An 18613-nucleotide genomic window follows, 5' to 3' on the forward strand; every position below is an offset into this window, starting at 1 on the left:
CACACACACACACACACACACACACACACGCATAAAGACATCTGTGACACTGCTTGTGTGATGATGCTCCGGGTGCAGCAGAGCAGAGGAATACCGTTTTTTTGATTTTGTCTATAGAGAGAAGTTGTAAAGCCTTTTATGGAAATAATAAAAAACACCAAACAAGAAATACAGTTTTAGATTACAGTGAACAGGTAAAAAAGCAAAGACACATATGTCCAGGTAAGATGTCTGACGTTACATACACAGTTGAAAATGTGAAAAACACTTCCTTTTCTACAGTAAAACTGCGGACTGTTCTTCACAAAGTAATGTGGTGTTAGCAATGGAAACACCACAGTCATTTGTATTTATAGATAATGTAGGTTCGTGGCAAGAGAAGACATCCAATTTGTTTACATTTTTTTCTAGCTGCTTACACACAAAATGTTCATGTCACATGATTTTTGAAACCTCTCACTCAAAGTGCAAAACTACACACCAAATCTCCAAAACCATAAGCTATTTCTCAACGTTTCACTCAGTAATCAATTGTATAAAACCCTTTTTTTCAAAACACTACACACAATTCTCTACCTAAGACACAAAAAATGTAACAGGAAGTGACTTGCTTTTCTTTTTTCCAAACACAACCAATCAAAATGCTACACTTATGTACCAGGGCACACACACACACTCCTCACAAACACATTATGCTTAACTGAACACTAACCAATCACTGCTTTAGTATAGGCCTATACATACAGGACGTCAAAGGTCAGATTACACGTTTTAAACAATGGATGCCAACAATAGACAGGGAGCAATGGGAGGAGGAGGGAGGGACGGGGCGACAACCAGGAGGAGGAGGAGGAGGGAAGAAGATAAAGGAGAGCCATCTCTGATGAGATCAGGGCCACACTTATGTATTCATCACATGATCAAACACGGACTGACCATGAGAGAAGCCCATCTTGAGTAGCTTTACAGTGCTTACTTCAAACCGTCAGAAATGAGAACAGGCATGCTATTTAATGACTCAAACTTGTGGACTATTTTATACCTTAAGTTTGTAACCTTTCCAGTAATTATGTACATTACTACATACAAAATACAAATATAAATATCTATTTACTGTAGGTTAGCAAACTGAGGATTTTCATTCATTCATATTTACCTCAAAACTTGTATAAAATTAAAAAAGGAAAGAAAATAATGTGACTCTTTTGTTATAGAAGAGAGTGATTAGTGTAAAGTCACTTAAATTGTACAAACTGTGAAGATGAAAAGTTAGTATTTTCTGTATTGGTGTTTGATGAAATAGTGTTTTTACTCTCAATGTGTTCTGAGTGACAGTATGTGTGTGTGTGTGTGTATGTGTGTGTGTGTGTGTGTGTGTGTGTTATCTAGATGAGGATTGTTCATAGTGTTTGGCTGCACTGAGCCTGTTTTGAGATGTGTGTTAAGAGTTGTGTTGCTTTGAATGAGTGTTGCAGCTGATGTGAACTGTTAAGCTCAGGCGAGTTTTGCTAATGCAGACTGAGTTTTGCACATGTGGCTCCAGTTGGGACCTGTGTCGTTTAGCAATCGAAAAAACTGTGATACAAACTCAGCCGGTCGGAGTCTATATTCAGGAACTGCAGGCTTCATATGCACTAAAACACATTTCAGTGAAGTCCCAGTTTGACCCCGAGAAGAGGCCGTTTAATGGCTGCCATGGGAACCGTTTAAATGGATGTGTTTTTACATTACGTCGCTGTGTGTAAAAAAAAGAAAAGATTTTAGGACAAGTATCTAAATAAATTGAGTAATCAGTAATCAGTTTTGCTTTTCTTATGAAAACCAGAACACATCTGGACTGCTGTGGGAGTCTATTTGTGCTTCTTAAGTCTTTTTAATCCAGTTTCATATTGATTTGTTCTAACATAATTGACATTTCTCTGTTTATGCTGCTGAAAAACCTTCCCAGAAATATATCGTTTAAGCTCAATGTTGCATTTGTACACATTTTCTTATCAGTTTAAAAACATTTTTAAACCTAAGAATCATTTAACCCTTCAGCCAAAATTAAAACAGAGAAGTCAAAATGCTTTCACACAACACAATAAATATATATACATGCATAACCTAAATAAAACATGACACTTAATAATACACAAGAACTGTTAGGTGTCTTTTACATACACTCCTTAACATTAACACAACCTGTAATTGTAGTGAGGACACAGGATGTATTGTGTGTGTGTGTGTGTGTGTGTGTGTGTGTGTAAGTGTGTATTTGGCTGATGATTATCAGTTCATTACTGGTTTGAACGTGTAATTTTATGAGTGCATATGTGTGTATTTTTATGTCTATTTTTAGGATTTAGAAGTGTGTGTCTATCTTCGCATTTAAAGAATACATGTATTTGTGTATGCCCACGTGTGTGTGGTGTGTGTGTGTGTGTGTGTGTGTGGGTGGGTGTGGTGTGTGTGTGTGGTGTGTGTGTGTGTGGGTGTGTGTGTGTGAACACGTATACATAAGTGCCAGAGTCACAGAGTAGGTCACCATGACAACGGCACTAGATCCAGTGTGAAGTGGAGGAAGAGCTTGCAGTGCTCGAGTGACAGAGAGAGAGAGGGAGAGAGAGAGAGAGAGAGAGAGAGAGAGAGAGAGAGAGAGACTGGTTTCACATGAATACCTCATTGGTCTGACTGGTTGATGATGTCATGTATTACGTTAGTGTTTAAATGTGTCTCCTGATTTACATTTAACCTTTTAATGATGGGTATTTAAACACAGTGTAGCATTATCTTGCATTTGTGAGTCGTTGCATTCAAACGTAATTAGCACAGATTAATGATCATTAGTTATTAATGATCAAATTAAAACCCAGGAAGAGAAAAGCAGAAAGGGAGAGCGAGCGAGAGAGAGAAAGCGGGGGGGAGGGAAGAAGGGAGGTGTGTCATACTGAGCATGCTCTTTGTGCTAACTTCCTGCTCTCTTCTTCCTGACAGAAAAGACCGTTCAGAGAGACCGGCGTCCAAAAAGAATGAGAGGAAGACGAGTGGAGGAGCGGCTCTGAATACAGCTGAGGAGAATTAAATCCTAACTGAGGATTTATCACAACATTCAGACTGAACTCTGTCCTGTGGATCTTTCAGTTTTTCTTTTTTTTTGCCATTCTTTGGAACAGACATTAATCTTTTAAGTTTGACCAAGAGACTCACAGTAATGTTTCACCTCGACGTCTGCCAGGGAGATGAAAGACTTGCTCATTTATCTTCTTCGTAAACCTTTTGACCGTCGAGTTTGAGAGAAACTCTGAAAGCCAAAGGGCATTTCTTTTTCACTTTGAACTTGCGCAGTCTCTTTCATTTTCTGTAGTTACGTCACCGTTATCTCACTCTTGTCTTTTCCTGATAACGTTTTGTTGTCATAAAAGGAAAGAAGGAGGTTACAGACGCGAGTGTCTTTCACAGAAGCCTGGATAGCATTTGCATTCCAGTTTGGCTTTCACAAGGGGACAAATCCTCCCTTGTGTGTGATTGAGTGTGTTTTTTTTTTTTTAACTTGTGTCCCTCTGTGGTATATTCACGTGTCTCAGGGGACAATAACCGACCCTGTTTGTGTCTTCTGGGGAAATGGGATCAGAAAAAGACTCAGAGTCGCCTCACTCCTCGGTGAGTGGTGTCCCCAACCCTAAGTGCCGTGCAGCAGGCAAACGCCAGGGCCGCATCTCCTTTCACAGCCTCTTCCACAGCAAACGGGGAGCCAGGGGCCCCAAAGGAGCAGCCGCCCCCCCTTCATCCCACCATCACCAACATCACCACACACAACAACAGCTTCTCTCTTCAGCCTTGAGCTCAGCACCCGCTGCAGCGTCTGCTACGCCCACAACAACCACCACAGACACCACTACCCTCCAGGACGCTGCCTCCAGCACGCCCTCAAAGCCGCTCTCCTCCAGCCAGCCGTCCTTGGCCGGAGCCCCTTCCTCTGGGGAGGCCACCCTCCTGGAATGCCCTCTGTGCCTGGTGCGCCAGCCCGCCGAACAGCTTCCCGAGCTGCTGGGGTGCAGCCACCGCTCCTGCCTCTGCTGCCTGCGGCAGTACCTCCGCATCGAAATCACAGAGAGTCGAGTCCAGCTCAGCTGCCCCGAGTGTGCCGAAAGACTGGCCCCGCGACAGGTGGCAGACATCTTGGATGACGCACTTCTGCTGGAAAAGTATGAGGAGTTCCTGCTGCGGAGGTGCCTCGCCTCTGATCCAGACTGCCGATGGTGCCCTGCGCCGGACTGCGGGTAAGACACTGTCCATGATATCCTCACTGCTGTCCTCTTCCTAGTCTTCGTCTGGGGGCTGCAGATAATAGTTTTGTGATAAATTGTTCAGTACTCTTTAAAGTTGTCACAAAATTGTGAAAAAGGCATGTCATAAGTTCAGACCTTGGTGACATCTTCCAATGGCTTTTTTTTGACAGTCCAACATCATAAAAACCCACCGTTTGAGTTATAATCATTTAAAAAAAAGATGGTAAAGCACAACATCTTTACACTTAAGGCTGGATGTTTGAAATTGTACACTTAGACAAATAATAGATTACCTAAATGGTTGATAGTTATAGATTATTTGTCAGTTGTTTTAGCATTAGTTTAGTAGACTGTTGCACAATGTACAACAAAAGTACAAAGAGGTTGGCCATTCCTTTCTTTGGAAAATAAAGAAGACAATTTTAGGGTTGGAGCGGTTGTTAAGATGACCTAAGTTATAGTTGTTATAGAAGTTTGAGTAAGAATTTAAGGTGTTGGTCTGGACTCATGCCAACTTTAGCTTTGTTTGTTTCCATCTCCTCGTTTCTGGGATATTATCAAGTCTTCTGATCAGAGATTAAGCGATTACTTTCTCAAAGTAAAAAAATAAAAATATCACTCAGTTTCTGTTACTTCTTCATTCTTTCTGCTGTAACTGCCTGGATTTCACATTTACAGTATTGCTTCAGACTCCAGATACATGACTGTATTTCTCTGTTTGGCCTAAAGACAACAGAAAAGAAAGAGAAAGACGGGCTGAGGAAGTTGAATTTGAAACTGTCACTAGGTGAGAGGACTGTTCAGCTCGGGCCTTGTGGTTGGAGGAGGGGGAAGCCAGATGGCTTTAGAGGTAGAGAAGCTCTCGGTAGGTTTATGGAACAAATTAGAGACGTTTGTTTCATCACAGAAAGCAAGAGTGATTTGTTGTGTTTGTGTTTGTGTTTCTGTGTGTGTGTGTGTGTGTGTGTGTGTGTGTGTGTGTGTGTGTGTGTGTGTGTGTGTGTGTGTGTGTGTGTGTGTGTGTGTGTGTGTGTGTGTGTGTGTGTGTGTGTGGAAAGGAGGAACACATATATTCAGTGGTGTGTTTCTACTGTGGTTTTGTACGGTAATACTGGAATTGTCACAGGGGAAGGCCAAAGCATCTGTGTGGTATTTTTACTTGCCTTTTTGTGTGTTTGTGTCGGTGTCTCCATTACTGAATGTCAAACCCCCACATAAAGGCTGAAGATCTTCTTTTACATTTAAGGTTTTTGTTAAATTTTTTTATAAGTGCATACATTCAGGATCATTCAACATGTCTGTAGGCTGTGAAAAAGTTTTCTTGTAGTAGTTGAAGACAGCGAGCCCCCATTGGAGCATGAATGTGCAAACGTCATGACAACCTTTTAGATTATGAGGTATTTTTCAGGGTTTTCCCTGCCATTAAAAGGCTTTGTGTAACATTTCCACAGGTACAGAATACTTCTACATTTAGTAAGTTAACATATTAATGTCAGTCAGTTAGTAAAGTTTGATAACATTAGCTTGAATTGCAATCAGCAGTGTTTGATAGGCACCAGACTGAAATCTATTCTGTAAGTGTGTAGAGATTTGAAAACTGTGTTCTAGCAACGAAAAACGAGTTTGGTCCACCTGAGCTGCTGCTGTGTAGAATGGAGTGAGAGTTTTGCACATGTGATTCCAGTTGTGCCCACTGTCGTTTAGCAATGTTAAAAAACTGTAACAACCGAGCTATTTGAATGCAAAGTGGTTTGATGTGGCATGTGCATATGGGGGCGAGTTGATGATGAGAGTGATATTACCGATAATGGAAGCAGCTCTTATAACTTCTGTGGAAAAACCACCCTGACAACCAAACATGATGGCCTGCTCTTCCTAGGAATCCAAGTCAACACACACACACTCGATCTGGGCTCTGTCTGTCTGTCTGTGTGTGTGTGTGTGTGTGTGTGTGTTTGTGTGTGTGTGTGTGTTCACCCACTTGTGGAAAAGGTACGTAAATGCGGCCTGGTTTTCGTATCTTATCCCTTTCGAAAGTATCCAGTTGACAATGCATATGAGAGTAACTGATAAGTCAAAGATAAACATAGAATCAGTTAAGACCCAACGTCATCAGGTGGAAAGAGACACGTCTCCAAATGATTACTAATGTTGCTTCATGTTTGCTGGTTTTTGTAAATAAGCAACTGTTAAACTGATTGTTGTGTTGTCAGCTTGATCTTCTGCACCTAAGAGGCCAAAAAATGTAATTGTGCTGGTTTAAAGTACATTGTTAGTGAATAATAAAAGTAATAATACATTGAAATTATTAATTATTGATTATTATAAATTAAAAATGAACTAAAATACTTCAAATGCGTTTTTAAGCAACCAAACAATTCCTCATTTATTTTTCAGACATCATGCAACATGTTAATGGTACTGAGCCGCACCAGAAAAGTTTATATAATGAATGTAGAATCTTTTTCTGGGTCTGTACATCCAAAACAGTAGCCTACAGTAGGCCCTTTGTCTTTTGGTTTTCAGTGTTGTAAAAAAACTGTAAAAGAAAACAAACAAAATGTATTGTTTTTAGCTCTGGAAAATGTACAACTGGTAAATCTTTAGAGACTCATCTTGACCATCATAACACCTCCAACCTGCTTGTCTCGTCAGCCAATAAGGCCTCAGCCTGTGTGTGATTGTCAGACTTGAGTATCCAGTGAGAACAAAGAGTGCCGTCTCCTCTGGCTGTCAGTTGCTATAGCAACAATCGATGCAGCATAGAAGGAGTGTTGCCAGGGGCAACAGGAGTTGGGACTTAATTAAACAGATCAATACACACACTGGACTCGGTGTACATGTGTGCTTGTTATTGTTCTGGATTTTGTGCCTTTTGCTGCTGATGGACACACAATGTTTTTTTGGTGTTTCTGTGCGAGTCAGGCTGATGCACGTTCAGTTCATCCTGGTGTTATAAACAGTGTGTGTGTGTGTGTGTGTGTGTGTGTGTGTGTGTGTTTTGTAACATTGCATTTACAAGCTCAGCAGGATTCCCAGGTGGCTGTTGGTGGAGCTGAACACTGACAGGACTGTCTGCACATTTCCTATCAACACGCAGCATGTCAGCACTCATAAACCTCCTCTGCCTGCCTCCTTCCCCTGAATCTGTCTTGTTGTATTTCACATTTACAGCTCTACTCGTGATCTCACATGCCTCTGTACCCTCCTTTTGTTTTATCTATCCAAAATCCATCAATCGGGAGACAGCTGTGACGTGAGATGCTCTCCAAGGAAAAAGCTGTTGTGGCAAGCTGTGCTTTGTACCGCAACAAGTCCTGAGTTAGCCAGATGCAGAGCAAAAACACACATATGCTCTGTCTTTCTCTTTTTCTCCAGTTGTTAGCATGAAATCTGGTCCAGACATTTATGCTCACCTCAGGATGAATTGTAATATCTTTTGTGCTGCTTCTGCGCTGGTGGTTGCGCCACCATGAAAATAGCTTTTCTCTCTATGTGACCTCGCTGTGTAAATACACCATAAGATTTTCTCTGTTGCCATCAAGACGTTGTTATATTTTACCTGCTTTTAAAACTAATCACCATGCTAACCATCCTTTCTGCAATTTGACTTTTAAATGCATAACTACTCTCTAGGGTGGAGGCCTATATGTATGCTTTGTGTGCTGTATGTATGTGTGTGTTGCCTGTAGCTGCTCCTAAGGAATTGCCCCTTGTGGGATTAATACAGTTGTTGAATTGAATTGAAGATGAGATAAGATTTACTTTATTATCCCCAAGAGGAAATGTTGCTTGGGCAGTGCTACTCCAAAGACACATTGATAAATGACACACAACCAACAGATTAAATACACAATAAATTAAACATGCTTTGTGAGATAAAATATATAAATACAAAGGAATTATAAAAACCATAAACTACTTGCCTAAGTACTACAAAAGGGCAAACTTGTTTTTTTTTGTAGTGCTCTGCATTAGACACTTACAATAAAACATTAAGAAGTTGGACTTTAGCTGGGGAAAATAGGGTTTTTCACAGGGAATTTTAGAAAAGAGAAATGGTTAATGAGTTGGCTTTGTTGTTCAGTACTCGTTTGACACTGTGGTTTCTGTTTGGGCGAGGTTGACACAGAGCGCTGATGTTCCAGGAAAGAAATGCAAAATTGGCATCTCTGTGTTTTACTTTCCCTTTGTTTTATCATAATTCTATGCAGTTATTTAAGCGTTGAGTCAGTTAAGTGACCATCTGTTGATCTTTCGAGGCCTTTTGAAAACACGGTTGGTTTCTTCATTACAGAAGCTACTTTTTGTAGATGTTTTGTGTTGGAAGTGATGTCTAAATCCTAACAGATGCAGGGTAAAGTGGAATGCCAGTTCTTGTTTCATCTTGTCCTGAGAAAGCAAACTCTTGTCTCTTCTGATATCTGTTAATATATTCCGTCCTGAGAGCAGGCCTGTCATGATGTTTGAAGAGCTGGTAATGGACGACATGTTGGGGCATGCTTGTTGGAGGCGTGCCAAAACCATTATAAGTTTGTCATGTTTTAACTTCTCCCACGCGCTTCTTCCTTTTTTAATAGTATACATTGAACACTGGCATTTTCTTTGTTTGCCCGGGTAGAAAAAAGGAAAAACAAAAATTTTACATCCCGGCCTGCTTTTGTTATCACTCCTCCAACATGTTTTCTCCCATTTAGCTTGGTGACAATATTTGATGACTGGCCTGCTTTGTGATTTCCTCAGTGATTGATGGCCCTTCCTCAGTCTTTCTCCCTCTCTGTAATTGCCTTTTTTAAATTCATTGTTATAAAACACCCTTTTTGCTGTATCACTATTGGCTTAGAAGTGTGCTGGCTATTTCAATAGATTTTTCAATGAAATTTGGTGGAAAGATTTACCACAGGCTGAGGAATAAGTTGTTTGCTCAGGTGATTTCTTAATGCTGCAAGATTTGTGAACATTGCTGCTATTTTTTTCATGATTCATAGCACTTTTTTTGAATAACAAAGAGAATCTATAACGGAGTAATCTGTATTGTCACATTTTGTCCTGTACTCTATAACCAGGTCTATCAATGTAATTTAGAATTCAACACAAATTTCCTGCTGGTTTGACCATTTTAGTGCTCGTTTCTTAACAAACCCTTTGTGTTGGGCAGCTCACTGACAATAACTCCATCACTGCTGTATTAACTGCTCCTCTCTGTCTCCTCACTCAGTATTGAACCTTGTGAAATCCCAATTGACTGACCTCATCCAATCTCTTTTCCCCTCCTCTCTCAATGTTGTTACTAAGTAATTACTCCATTGATCAAATCTTCCATCTATCCTCCCAGGCGGCAGAAAGCTTCCAGACTCTGTAATGTGCCCATTAGTGGCCATATTGGAGATCTCCATCTCTTAGAAACTGTTGTTTTCTGCATTTCTAAAGTTACATCTCAGCTGCGTAATATGTTGCCAAACTTGGTTGCTTGTGTTTGAATATTCTAGTCAGTGTCAGCGTCATATGGTTGCAAGACAACGTTATTGTGATACTGTGATTACTAGAGCCCAACCTTAAAGGTTTTTTAAGGGGCGATACCAATACGAATATTTGGTTATTTAAAAATCCGATATGCCGCTGTATCGGCCGATATACTGTATAAACGCGTTACAAAACATAAACAGATTTCCCTGACATTAGTTATTTGTAGTTATTTATGAGTTCTCATTAAAATAATATGATAATAATTTGTTTTATTGTCACAACAGAACAGAGGAACATCAAAATATATTAAAGTTCTGGTAAATAAAATGTTTAAAAATACAAACTTAAGATATGAAACTTAAATTCCTTGAAACAAAAACACATTAAGAAAAAAAGAAATGAGTGTTGCCAACAGGGACGTTGTAGAGTGTCCTCTGGTGGACAAACTATGCAACGGCAACGCTCATAACATGGTTGACAGTCCGTTTTTATTTTTTAAATATTAAATGATTCTGATGAATGAATATTTAAAAAAAAAATCGTTATATCGTTATAAATGGCGATACCGATAGATCGGGAAATGACTAATATCAGCCTGCCAATGTATTGGTTGGGCTCTAGTGATTACATTATTTCATCATGTCATGGCTAACCTGACAGCAAAAAGTGGAAATATCTCCAAAACTATTGGATGGATTGTCATGGAATTTGGTAAAGATATCCGTGTTTCCCAGAGAATGATTCATTAAAAAAAAGGTTTCTTCCTACCTTTCTTCTGGCACCACCACAAGGTTACAATTTGTGTTTTTTTATGTGGAAATCTGTTGACAATAGGCCTTTTTCACTTTTTGACTTGTCATAGCAGGGATAGCCCATGCATTACTAATGACACTGACAATAGCTCTGTTAAATAAGTGTCCCAGCAAGAGTGACAGTGAGCCAGTATGAAACATACCAGGACCCTAAAATCACAAATAGCTACATGGAAAAGGCCTATTATTGGATGGATTGCCATGACATTTGGTCTTGCAATTGACTAATTGCAACACTGACTCCTGTCAGTGACTGACTGACTGATAACCATGCTGCATTTCTTTTGGGCGGATGTTTATACTCTGGTAGAGCAAAGTCACATAAATTTGGATTAGCTTCATTCATTTTGGACTCAACCACCAGCGGTCTCGGGCCGGTTTACAATTAACGGTGCAAATTTGCATGTCAAGGTTGAGCGGATAAATTGGAAATCTACTGACTTTGAAATCATTTTAATTTGGTTGCTGTGATAAATGCAGGTGTGAGCGGGCTGTCATACATTCAACAGGAACTGAACACCATGGCCACACCTTTGGATTCCCCACCATTGGTTGAATGTCAGCCAGGAATTCACAAACTGTTTACAGTAGCTCTGGTTTGAGTGAAGACATATCTGACTGGAATATCTTTGGCTTGCTAGACTTTGTTCACCCATAAGTTTATTACTTTCTTAGTTTTTGTGCTGTGCATGTAGCATAGATCCACATAGACCCGGTTGTAGATATGGGTGTCTGGCAGACGGTTGGATGTTGATTCTCAGTGGGATCAGCAGTACTAACAACCCGTTCATATTTCACAGTCTTTTGATTCAATGCTAATATCAGAAATGATATAGCTGTCATATAATGAAGGATTGTCAAGTATTGCCTCCCATTAATCAACAAAATGTAGTCTTTTTTTCTGACTTCATAGTTGGACTTTTTCAGTTTCTACTTTATTGAACACTCCTCTCTTTGTCTGTCTCTTCTTCTTAGGTTTGCCGTCATCGCCTCGGGCTGTGCCAGCTGTCCCAGGTTGGTGTGTCGCAGAGAGGGATGTGGTGCCGAGTTCTGCTACCACTGCAAACAGGCCTGGCATCCCAACCAGACCTGCGACTCGGCCCGCCAGCAGAGGGCGCAATCTCTGCACACCCACAGCAGCCACTCACCCAGCTATACACAGGAGCAGGGACCCGGTGGGTACCTGGAAAAAAACACACACACAGGCACACACACACACACACACACAAACAAACACAAACACACACCTTTTACCCTCCCTGGATCAAAAGTAACCCCAGTCGGACACTCACTCATTGTGCTTGTGTCTGACAGAGAAAATGTTCTCCCCCTGGCATTTCCGACCGTAAAATATTCTTCACACCTCTGAGAACTTTCTGCCTCTCTGTCTGTCAGTCCTTATCACACATCAGTCTGTCAGAGCTCTGACTCAAACTCGTCTTGTGTCTGTTGTAGCGACTCCCCGGCGTTTACCACCGCAAGCAGCGTTCAACCGAGCGTGAGACACTATTTATATCGCAGTTTCTCCTCTCCCTACTGCAGAACCCTACTTCCTGTCACACAGCCTTTAAAAATCTCACCCTAAGTCATTGTCAGATTTCAGTTCTCATAGCTAATAAAACTGTATCCATCTCCATAGAATTACAGACCCCCTTTTATACTCCTTTTAAGTGTGATATTTGTATGCATTTCAGCAATTTTGCTAGTGATTAGTTATAGAATATGCTTCTAAAAAACCCTCATTTAATACACTTTGATAACTTTGAAACTGAGTTTTTGTTGAGTTTCAGAACATCTTCAGTGATGTGGGAAGAAATGTTTAATCTCTAGGTCTCTGTAAATGTATTTTTTGTTAATGGACACCATTTTGAGACTATTCTGTATTGTAGATATTCAGGAACATATCTTTTACTTTAACATAGACAAATGTATTTTTAAACTACTCAGGGGAAAATTTGATGTTAATTAGTGAGCTTTTAAGGTGATGGAAGGTGGATTTTTGGAGGGAGCAGGCTAGCTGTTTCCCCGTTTCCAGTTTTGATGCAAAGCTAAGCTGTAGCTTCATATTCACAGCACGAACACGAGTTGTATCAATCTTCTCATCTAACTCTCTGCGAGAGAGTCAACAAGCGTTTCCTTAAAATAATAATCCAAAATACAATACTAAGGTATTCCTTTAATTGACTTGTTGTAGTGATGATTAAAAACAGACATCCGTGCTTGTGTGCGCAAACATCCTTACGTGTGTGTTTGTGTGCGTCTTTGATTCCATTTTGATTAAAAATCTATTAACTAAATCCCTCCAGCTGTCCTCAGCCAATCTTCTCTTGCTGTCTTCCTTAATTCACCACTTCCAGTCTGCCACTCTGTGCCAAGCATTCAGAAGAACTGACGACAATCCAGAAGACTGAGACTAACTCAAGAAAAATCCAGGCCGCTCCCTCTCTGTCTGCCTGTCTGTCTGAATGTCTGTTAATACCTGCTGATTAGTCACTGCAATAAAACAAATATGAAGAGACAAAGGGAGAGATGGAAACAGAGATATGGGAGGGAGAGAGACATGAAGATGAAAGATGAGGGCAGAAGAAAGGGAGGACAAGAGAGTGTGTCAGCAAAATACAAAGTACACACGCACGCACGAACGCACGCACACACAGCCTACATTTTAGCCAGATCTGCCAGAGTCTAAGTTAAAATGCCATAATGCCCTTTAAAGAGCAGAGTTCCCAGCATCACAGGAAATGGACTTTTATCCCTTTCTTTAAAAAGCTTTAGAGTACAACTGCTGCAATTGTCCAATCCATTACTCTAATGAGGTTTGATTTTGTTGTTGGGGAGGAAAACTAACTAAATGAGGACTTCCTAGAGTTCTGTTCTTTTTACATTTAAAATCTGAATCCTATGCATTCAAGGCATGTTTTGTGTTTCTCCTATTTTGGTGGAATTATTTTCACTTTTGATACTTTTCAGATTAAGTTCAACTGGTGTAATAATTTTAACCAAATACAAACGTGTGTTTCAAGAATTTAATAATACTTGAGGTTATCTGAGTAATTTAAATATATACTCCTAGATTTCTTTTTCGAGTCATTGCTGATGTTTTATTATTTCATTTTTTCACGGCTGAGTTTCTAAACAGCAGTGTGTTGGGAGGACAGGTACTTTAATAAACTCAGGGACTGTCGACATTTTGCAAAACACACTTATTCTCTTTCTTGCTGACAGTGAGATGAGAAGGTCGATACCATCTTCATATCTGTTTAATAAATGTGAAGGTTAGCTTAGCACAAAGCATGGAAATGGAGAAACAACTAGCCTGGATATCTTCAGTGGGAACAAAATCTACTTTCTAGCTCCTGTAAAGCTCGCTAATTCCCACGTTATATCTTTTTTGTTTGTTTAATCTCTACATAAACCAAAGTGTAATAATGCCAAAACATCACTTAGTGAAAACTTTCCCCCGTTTCCAGTCCTTATGCTAAGCTAAGCTAACTGGCTTCTGGTTCCTGCTTTATATTTATCGTACAAACACAAGAGTGGTATCAATCTCCTTATCTACCTCTCTGCAAGAAAAGAAATAACCATGTTCCCCAGTATGTCAAAATGCTCTTACAACAGATTTTTTAACAACATGCAAAAAAGGAAACATCCATCATCCATCTATTAACATTCATCATTCAAACACTTCATGTCTTGACATGAGCAGTGTCACTAAGTGCTGAACTCCCTTCTGTCCCCAGCTGATGACATCAAGCCCTGCCCTCGCTGTGGTGCCTACATCATCAAGATGAATGACGGCAGCTGCAATCACATGACCTGCGCCGTCTGCGGCTGCGAGTTCTGCTGGCTCTGCATGAAGGAGATCTCCGACCTGCACTACCTCAGGTACGGAAATCTCCTTTTCACTTCTCATATGAAGAAGATGCTAAACATGCTAAACATACATGCCTCACCAAAAAGTGGGGCATGTATGGCAATGTGTACGTGTATGAGAATGTGCTTTGTTTTGTTTATTTTGTTTTGTTTTATATCTTCTGCACGTAATACGTGTTAATATGTGATATGTATATGACATACAGAAATTAATAATAATTCATTTGATGAGGTTTATAAGATTCTGAGGGACCTACTGTAAGAGCAAAATATAAATAAAAAAAAAAAAGTGTAGGTGTAGTAAGCAAATGCTTATGCTACACCTCTTTGGTCAGTATTGATTATAAATGAGTTAAGGTGACACTGTATGAATCAAAGTGACACTTTTTGTTTTTGTTTTTAACATTTATGTTATGTACTGTATGTGATGTTGTGTATCTATGTCAGGGATGTCAAACTCAAGCTTTCAGTAAGGGCCACACTGGAAAATAAGAATCACATCAAGGCCCAGACGTGTCGAGTTTATTGACATACTTTATTCAATTGAAAATTTGTATGTCTCAGTCTTCTCATTTACAGCTTGGCCCCAAAAACGTAACTTAGCCATGACAGAATAAAGCAAGCAAAAATGTCGAAAAAAGGCCAAAAACATAGGAAATCGCGCAAATAAAAACTTCAGAAAAAGTGGCAAAATTGTTGGAAAAAGTGCCTAAAATTATGGCAAAAGTGACAAAAACTTCAGTAAAAGCAACAGATGCGTTAAAAAAGACGCAAAGATTAGGTTGGTCAAAATTTATTGTGAACCTAAATTGACAATAGGGACGGATTTGGCCCGTGGGCCTTGAGTTTGACACATGTGATTGAAATAAACTACACTAAACTACATTACATCGGCTCTATGTTAGACTTGTTAAGACCTTTCAGATTCGTAACTGTAAACTCCTTCATGTTTCCTTCCCCCTTTGTTTTCCTCCCTCATTTCCTCTCCTTTTCACTTCCTCTGTTTTCCTCTATCAGTCCATCTGGCTGCACATTCTGGGGGAAGAAGCCTTGGAGCAGGAAGAAGAAGATTTTGTGGCAGCTGGGTACCCTGATCGGAGCTCCAGTCGGCATCACCCTCATCGCAGGCATCGCTGTTCCCGCCATGGTCATCGGCATCCCGGTTTACGTCGGCCGCAAGGTGAGAAACCTGCAGAGAGGAAGAAGCTCCAGCTGCTAGAGCAGTATAACACACCTCAAGTCAGGAGGGCAGTGCTTTGACCATTTGAATGATCATGGCAAGGTTTAAGAGCAGAAACAGAAGTTGTTAAATTAACATCAGAGAAATACATACTTTTACCAAGATTAAGATCGGCTGCTGTCTTGATGTTTACAATCGTATTTTTTTTAGTTTTTTGTCATGTATACTGTTGACTTTTTTCTTTTCAAAGAATTAAAGTACATATTGATCTTGTTTAAAAAAAACAAAAAAAACAAACATCTTAAAGCAAAATGACCTCCAGGACGTAAGATCTGCCATACATGTAACTCTTCCCGTTTGTTTCTAACACAATCAAGGTTTTAGGTTTTGGTGACTTGATTGTTTTGGATTTTCTGTGTTTTTTTGTTATTAATTTCAGAAGTAGTGTTTTGACCACACAGTTTTACTTTTCAAGATTCAATTTTAAAAGTAAATCCAGGATTTAAATTGAAAAAAATGTGAAGGAAATAGAAATTAGTGACAATGAGGGAACTTCTTAAGTAAAAAATCATTATGAAACATTACTTATATTTTTATATTTAAATAAAATTCTATAAACATGAGACGTGCACGCTGATAATAGTAAGCATTTCCTTTCATTTCATCTGTGTGTAGCGTTCTAACGTCTCACTGAGCAGCGCTGTTTTTAGTCTTTATGGTCAAATAACTTAACGTTTATAATCAGCTACAGAAACCAGAAGTGGAAACCCTCCGTGTTGTGGCAACACACATAGTATATATATAGTAATAGTTTACAGCTCTGGTGCAGTCGCTCTTTCACAATACTCCTCTGGTGATTATCTGGAATTTACGACATTGCAGAACAAAAACCTTTTCTGTTTAAGTTTCAGTATGCTGCCCTCTTTTTTTAACACAATCTTTAACTTTTTCCTACAAAAAACAGAAAGTGCTTTCTGTTGCTTTGAGTAACACAAACGGTTTCCATTCCCATCATCAGTCACACTGACCCAAAGACAGACTGTAGCACTTTAAAATTAGAACCCACAGCTGACTGATAGTTCACAGGACAGACAAAAGGTCACGTCAGTGTCCTTAAAAAGTCACAAATGATCTAAATGTAAGACCTTTACATCTTTCAAAGCAACCTAAAGGCTTTAATTAATACCAATTAATACAACTTTTCTTTAGATTGAAGTTCCTATGAAATAAGACAAAGATACTGACAGATCTTTTAGATTTAGAGATTTAATTTGAGGCAAAGATGGAATTGAAAGCAACTGAAAAATGTAAATTATTAAATTGCAAAATATACTAATTATATCAACATAAGTCACAACATTGGCTTTCTAAAATCTCAATTCTGAAATCCTTCTTATGTCTCTATGAATATGATATTATCCTGGCTTTGTCATGTTTTTTTGCAGTTAGTTATGATGTTGTATAGTTAGAGACAAAAATGGCCAGTGCTCTTTCAATAAAAAGAGGAAGGAAATGACACTGGGCATTTGGCTGCACATTAATGTACTTTAGCGCAGTCCTCTGGAGAACAGTGGAACTGCACATTACAATGGAAACCTTTTAAAGATCTGGCACAGTGCAAACATTTGGAAGTGGTTAACTAGTTAAATGAGCTGGAGCTTCAGGCGCAGCAGCTCACCCACACACTGTGTTTGTTAAAACCTGCCTAAGTGTTGTGGAGCTTCGGCCGTCTTAGTCAGAACACTTTTTATAGGGAATGTTTCTGTGAGAGCGAAGTGAAGCAGAATAGTCTCTTTGACAAGTTCTGACACAGATTTTGTTTTTATTTCAAGGAGAAGCTTTGAGGGATGTTTAAAAGGAATGGGTCTGTGTGTGATAAGTGTAGATCAAAGATGATTCATAATGAATCATAGTATTACACATTACACAATTTTAATTTCAAAACCTGTGGTTACTGAACGTTTAAGGGAGTATTTGTATATTCTACTGCTGATCTCTATGATATTGTCATCACTTACCAGTATTTCCATAAAGTCTGTAGCTCCTATTGAAGAACACAGAGATTTTTTGGGGGGAATTTAGGGGTTGTAACCACCTTGGACAAAGTCTGCGGGAGGAGTTTACATCATACAAATACACACAAATTAAACATGATGGTGTTTTTTCAGGAGGATTCTGATATTTTATACTTTAAATGTATAATGACATTCCGGGCAGTGTGAAGAAGCTTTCAAACAGCACTTCACACAAAAATGTAAAATGATCAAACTAATCAGAAGATTCCACAAACGTTTTGTGGCGGACTCCATAACTTTTCTACAGGCTTGTAGAATCTGAAGCAAATAAAGATGGCGACGGAGGGGACCAAAACTTATGTATTCCTTGCTCATTTACAAGGATTTTTAGAAGAATACGTTTTAATGATTACTTTCTGGTTCTATGACAGCATGGGCATCAAAGCCATCTATTTTTCCTGGTAGTTCATGCCTCAAGCTAAATGAGTAATCTGAAAACGTGTGTGTATGTAGTTAAGTCTGCCAGTATTTTGCATCAATTGCAGTGCAATCAGCTACAATGGGTGTAATTAAGATACTCATTTTGTTTTATACTGTAATCAATAGGGTTGTTATCATGAGGAAAAGTATTTACATTTACTCAGCATGGCTGTACGTTCATTACTTACGACATTTAGCCTGTACCCCTGCTTCCGTTCAGCTTCACCTCTGACCTCTTTTCCTCTCCTCTGCTGCAGATCTACGCCCACTACGAGCTGAAGAAGGCATCTCGTCACAGGAGGAACCTGGCCATCACAGGAGGCGTGGCCCTGTCAATCATCACCGCCCCTGTCATCGCAGCCGTCAGCGTCGGTAAGAAACTGGACAAGACTTCCATCTATAATGCGCTGTGAATCTCTCGGGCTGACGGCTAAAACAAACCGAGCGCAGATTGTTTTTCAGTGTCCAGGCACACGAGGAGAGAGGTTTTTTTATAAAATGAAAAATACAGCATGT

The 18613-nt window shown here is 39.6% G+C and overlaps 1 protein-coding gene across 1 annotated transcript in view; it reads left to right on the forward strand.

Annotated features, from left to right (window-relative positions):
- rnf19b (ring finger protein 19B) overlaps positions 1-18613 on the forward strand; it is a 58367-nt gene that overhangs the window by 33835 nt on the left and 5919 nt on the right. The window contains exons 2-6 of the mRNA XM_032535900.1: positions 2977-4262; positions 11525-11724; positions 14290-14434; positions 15440-15602; positions 18355-18469. Coding sequence (XP_032391791.1) covers positions 3604-4262; positions 11525-11724; positions 14290-14434; positions 15440-15602; positions 18355-18469 — 1282 coding nt within the window. The 5' untranslated portion in view covers positions 2977-3603. The remainder of the gene's footprint in view (positions 1-2976; positions 4263-11524; positions 11725-14289; positions 14435-15439; positions 15603-18354; positions 18470-18613) is intronic.

This window comes from Etheostoma spectabile, chromosome 14, assembly GCF_008692095.1.
Source record: "Etheostoma spectabile isolate EspeVRDwgs_2016 chromosome 14, UIUC_Espe_1.0, whole genome shotgun sequence".
Classification (NCBI taxonomy): Eukaryota; Metazoa; Chordata; class Actinopteri; order Perciformes; family Percidae; genus Etheostoma; species Etheostoma spectabile.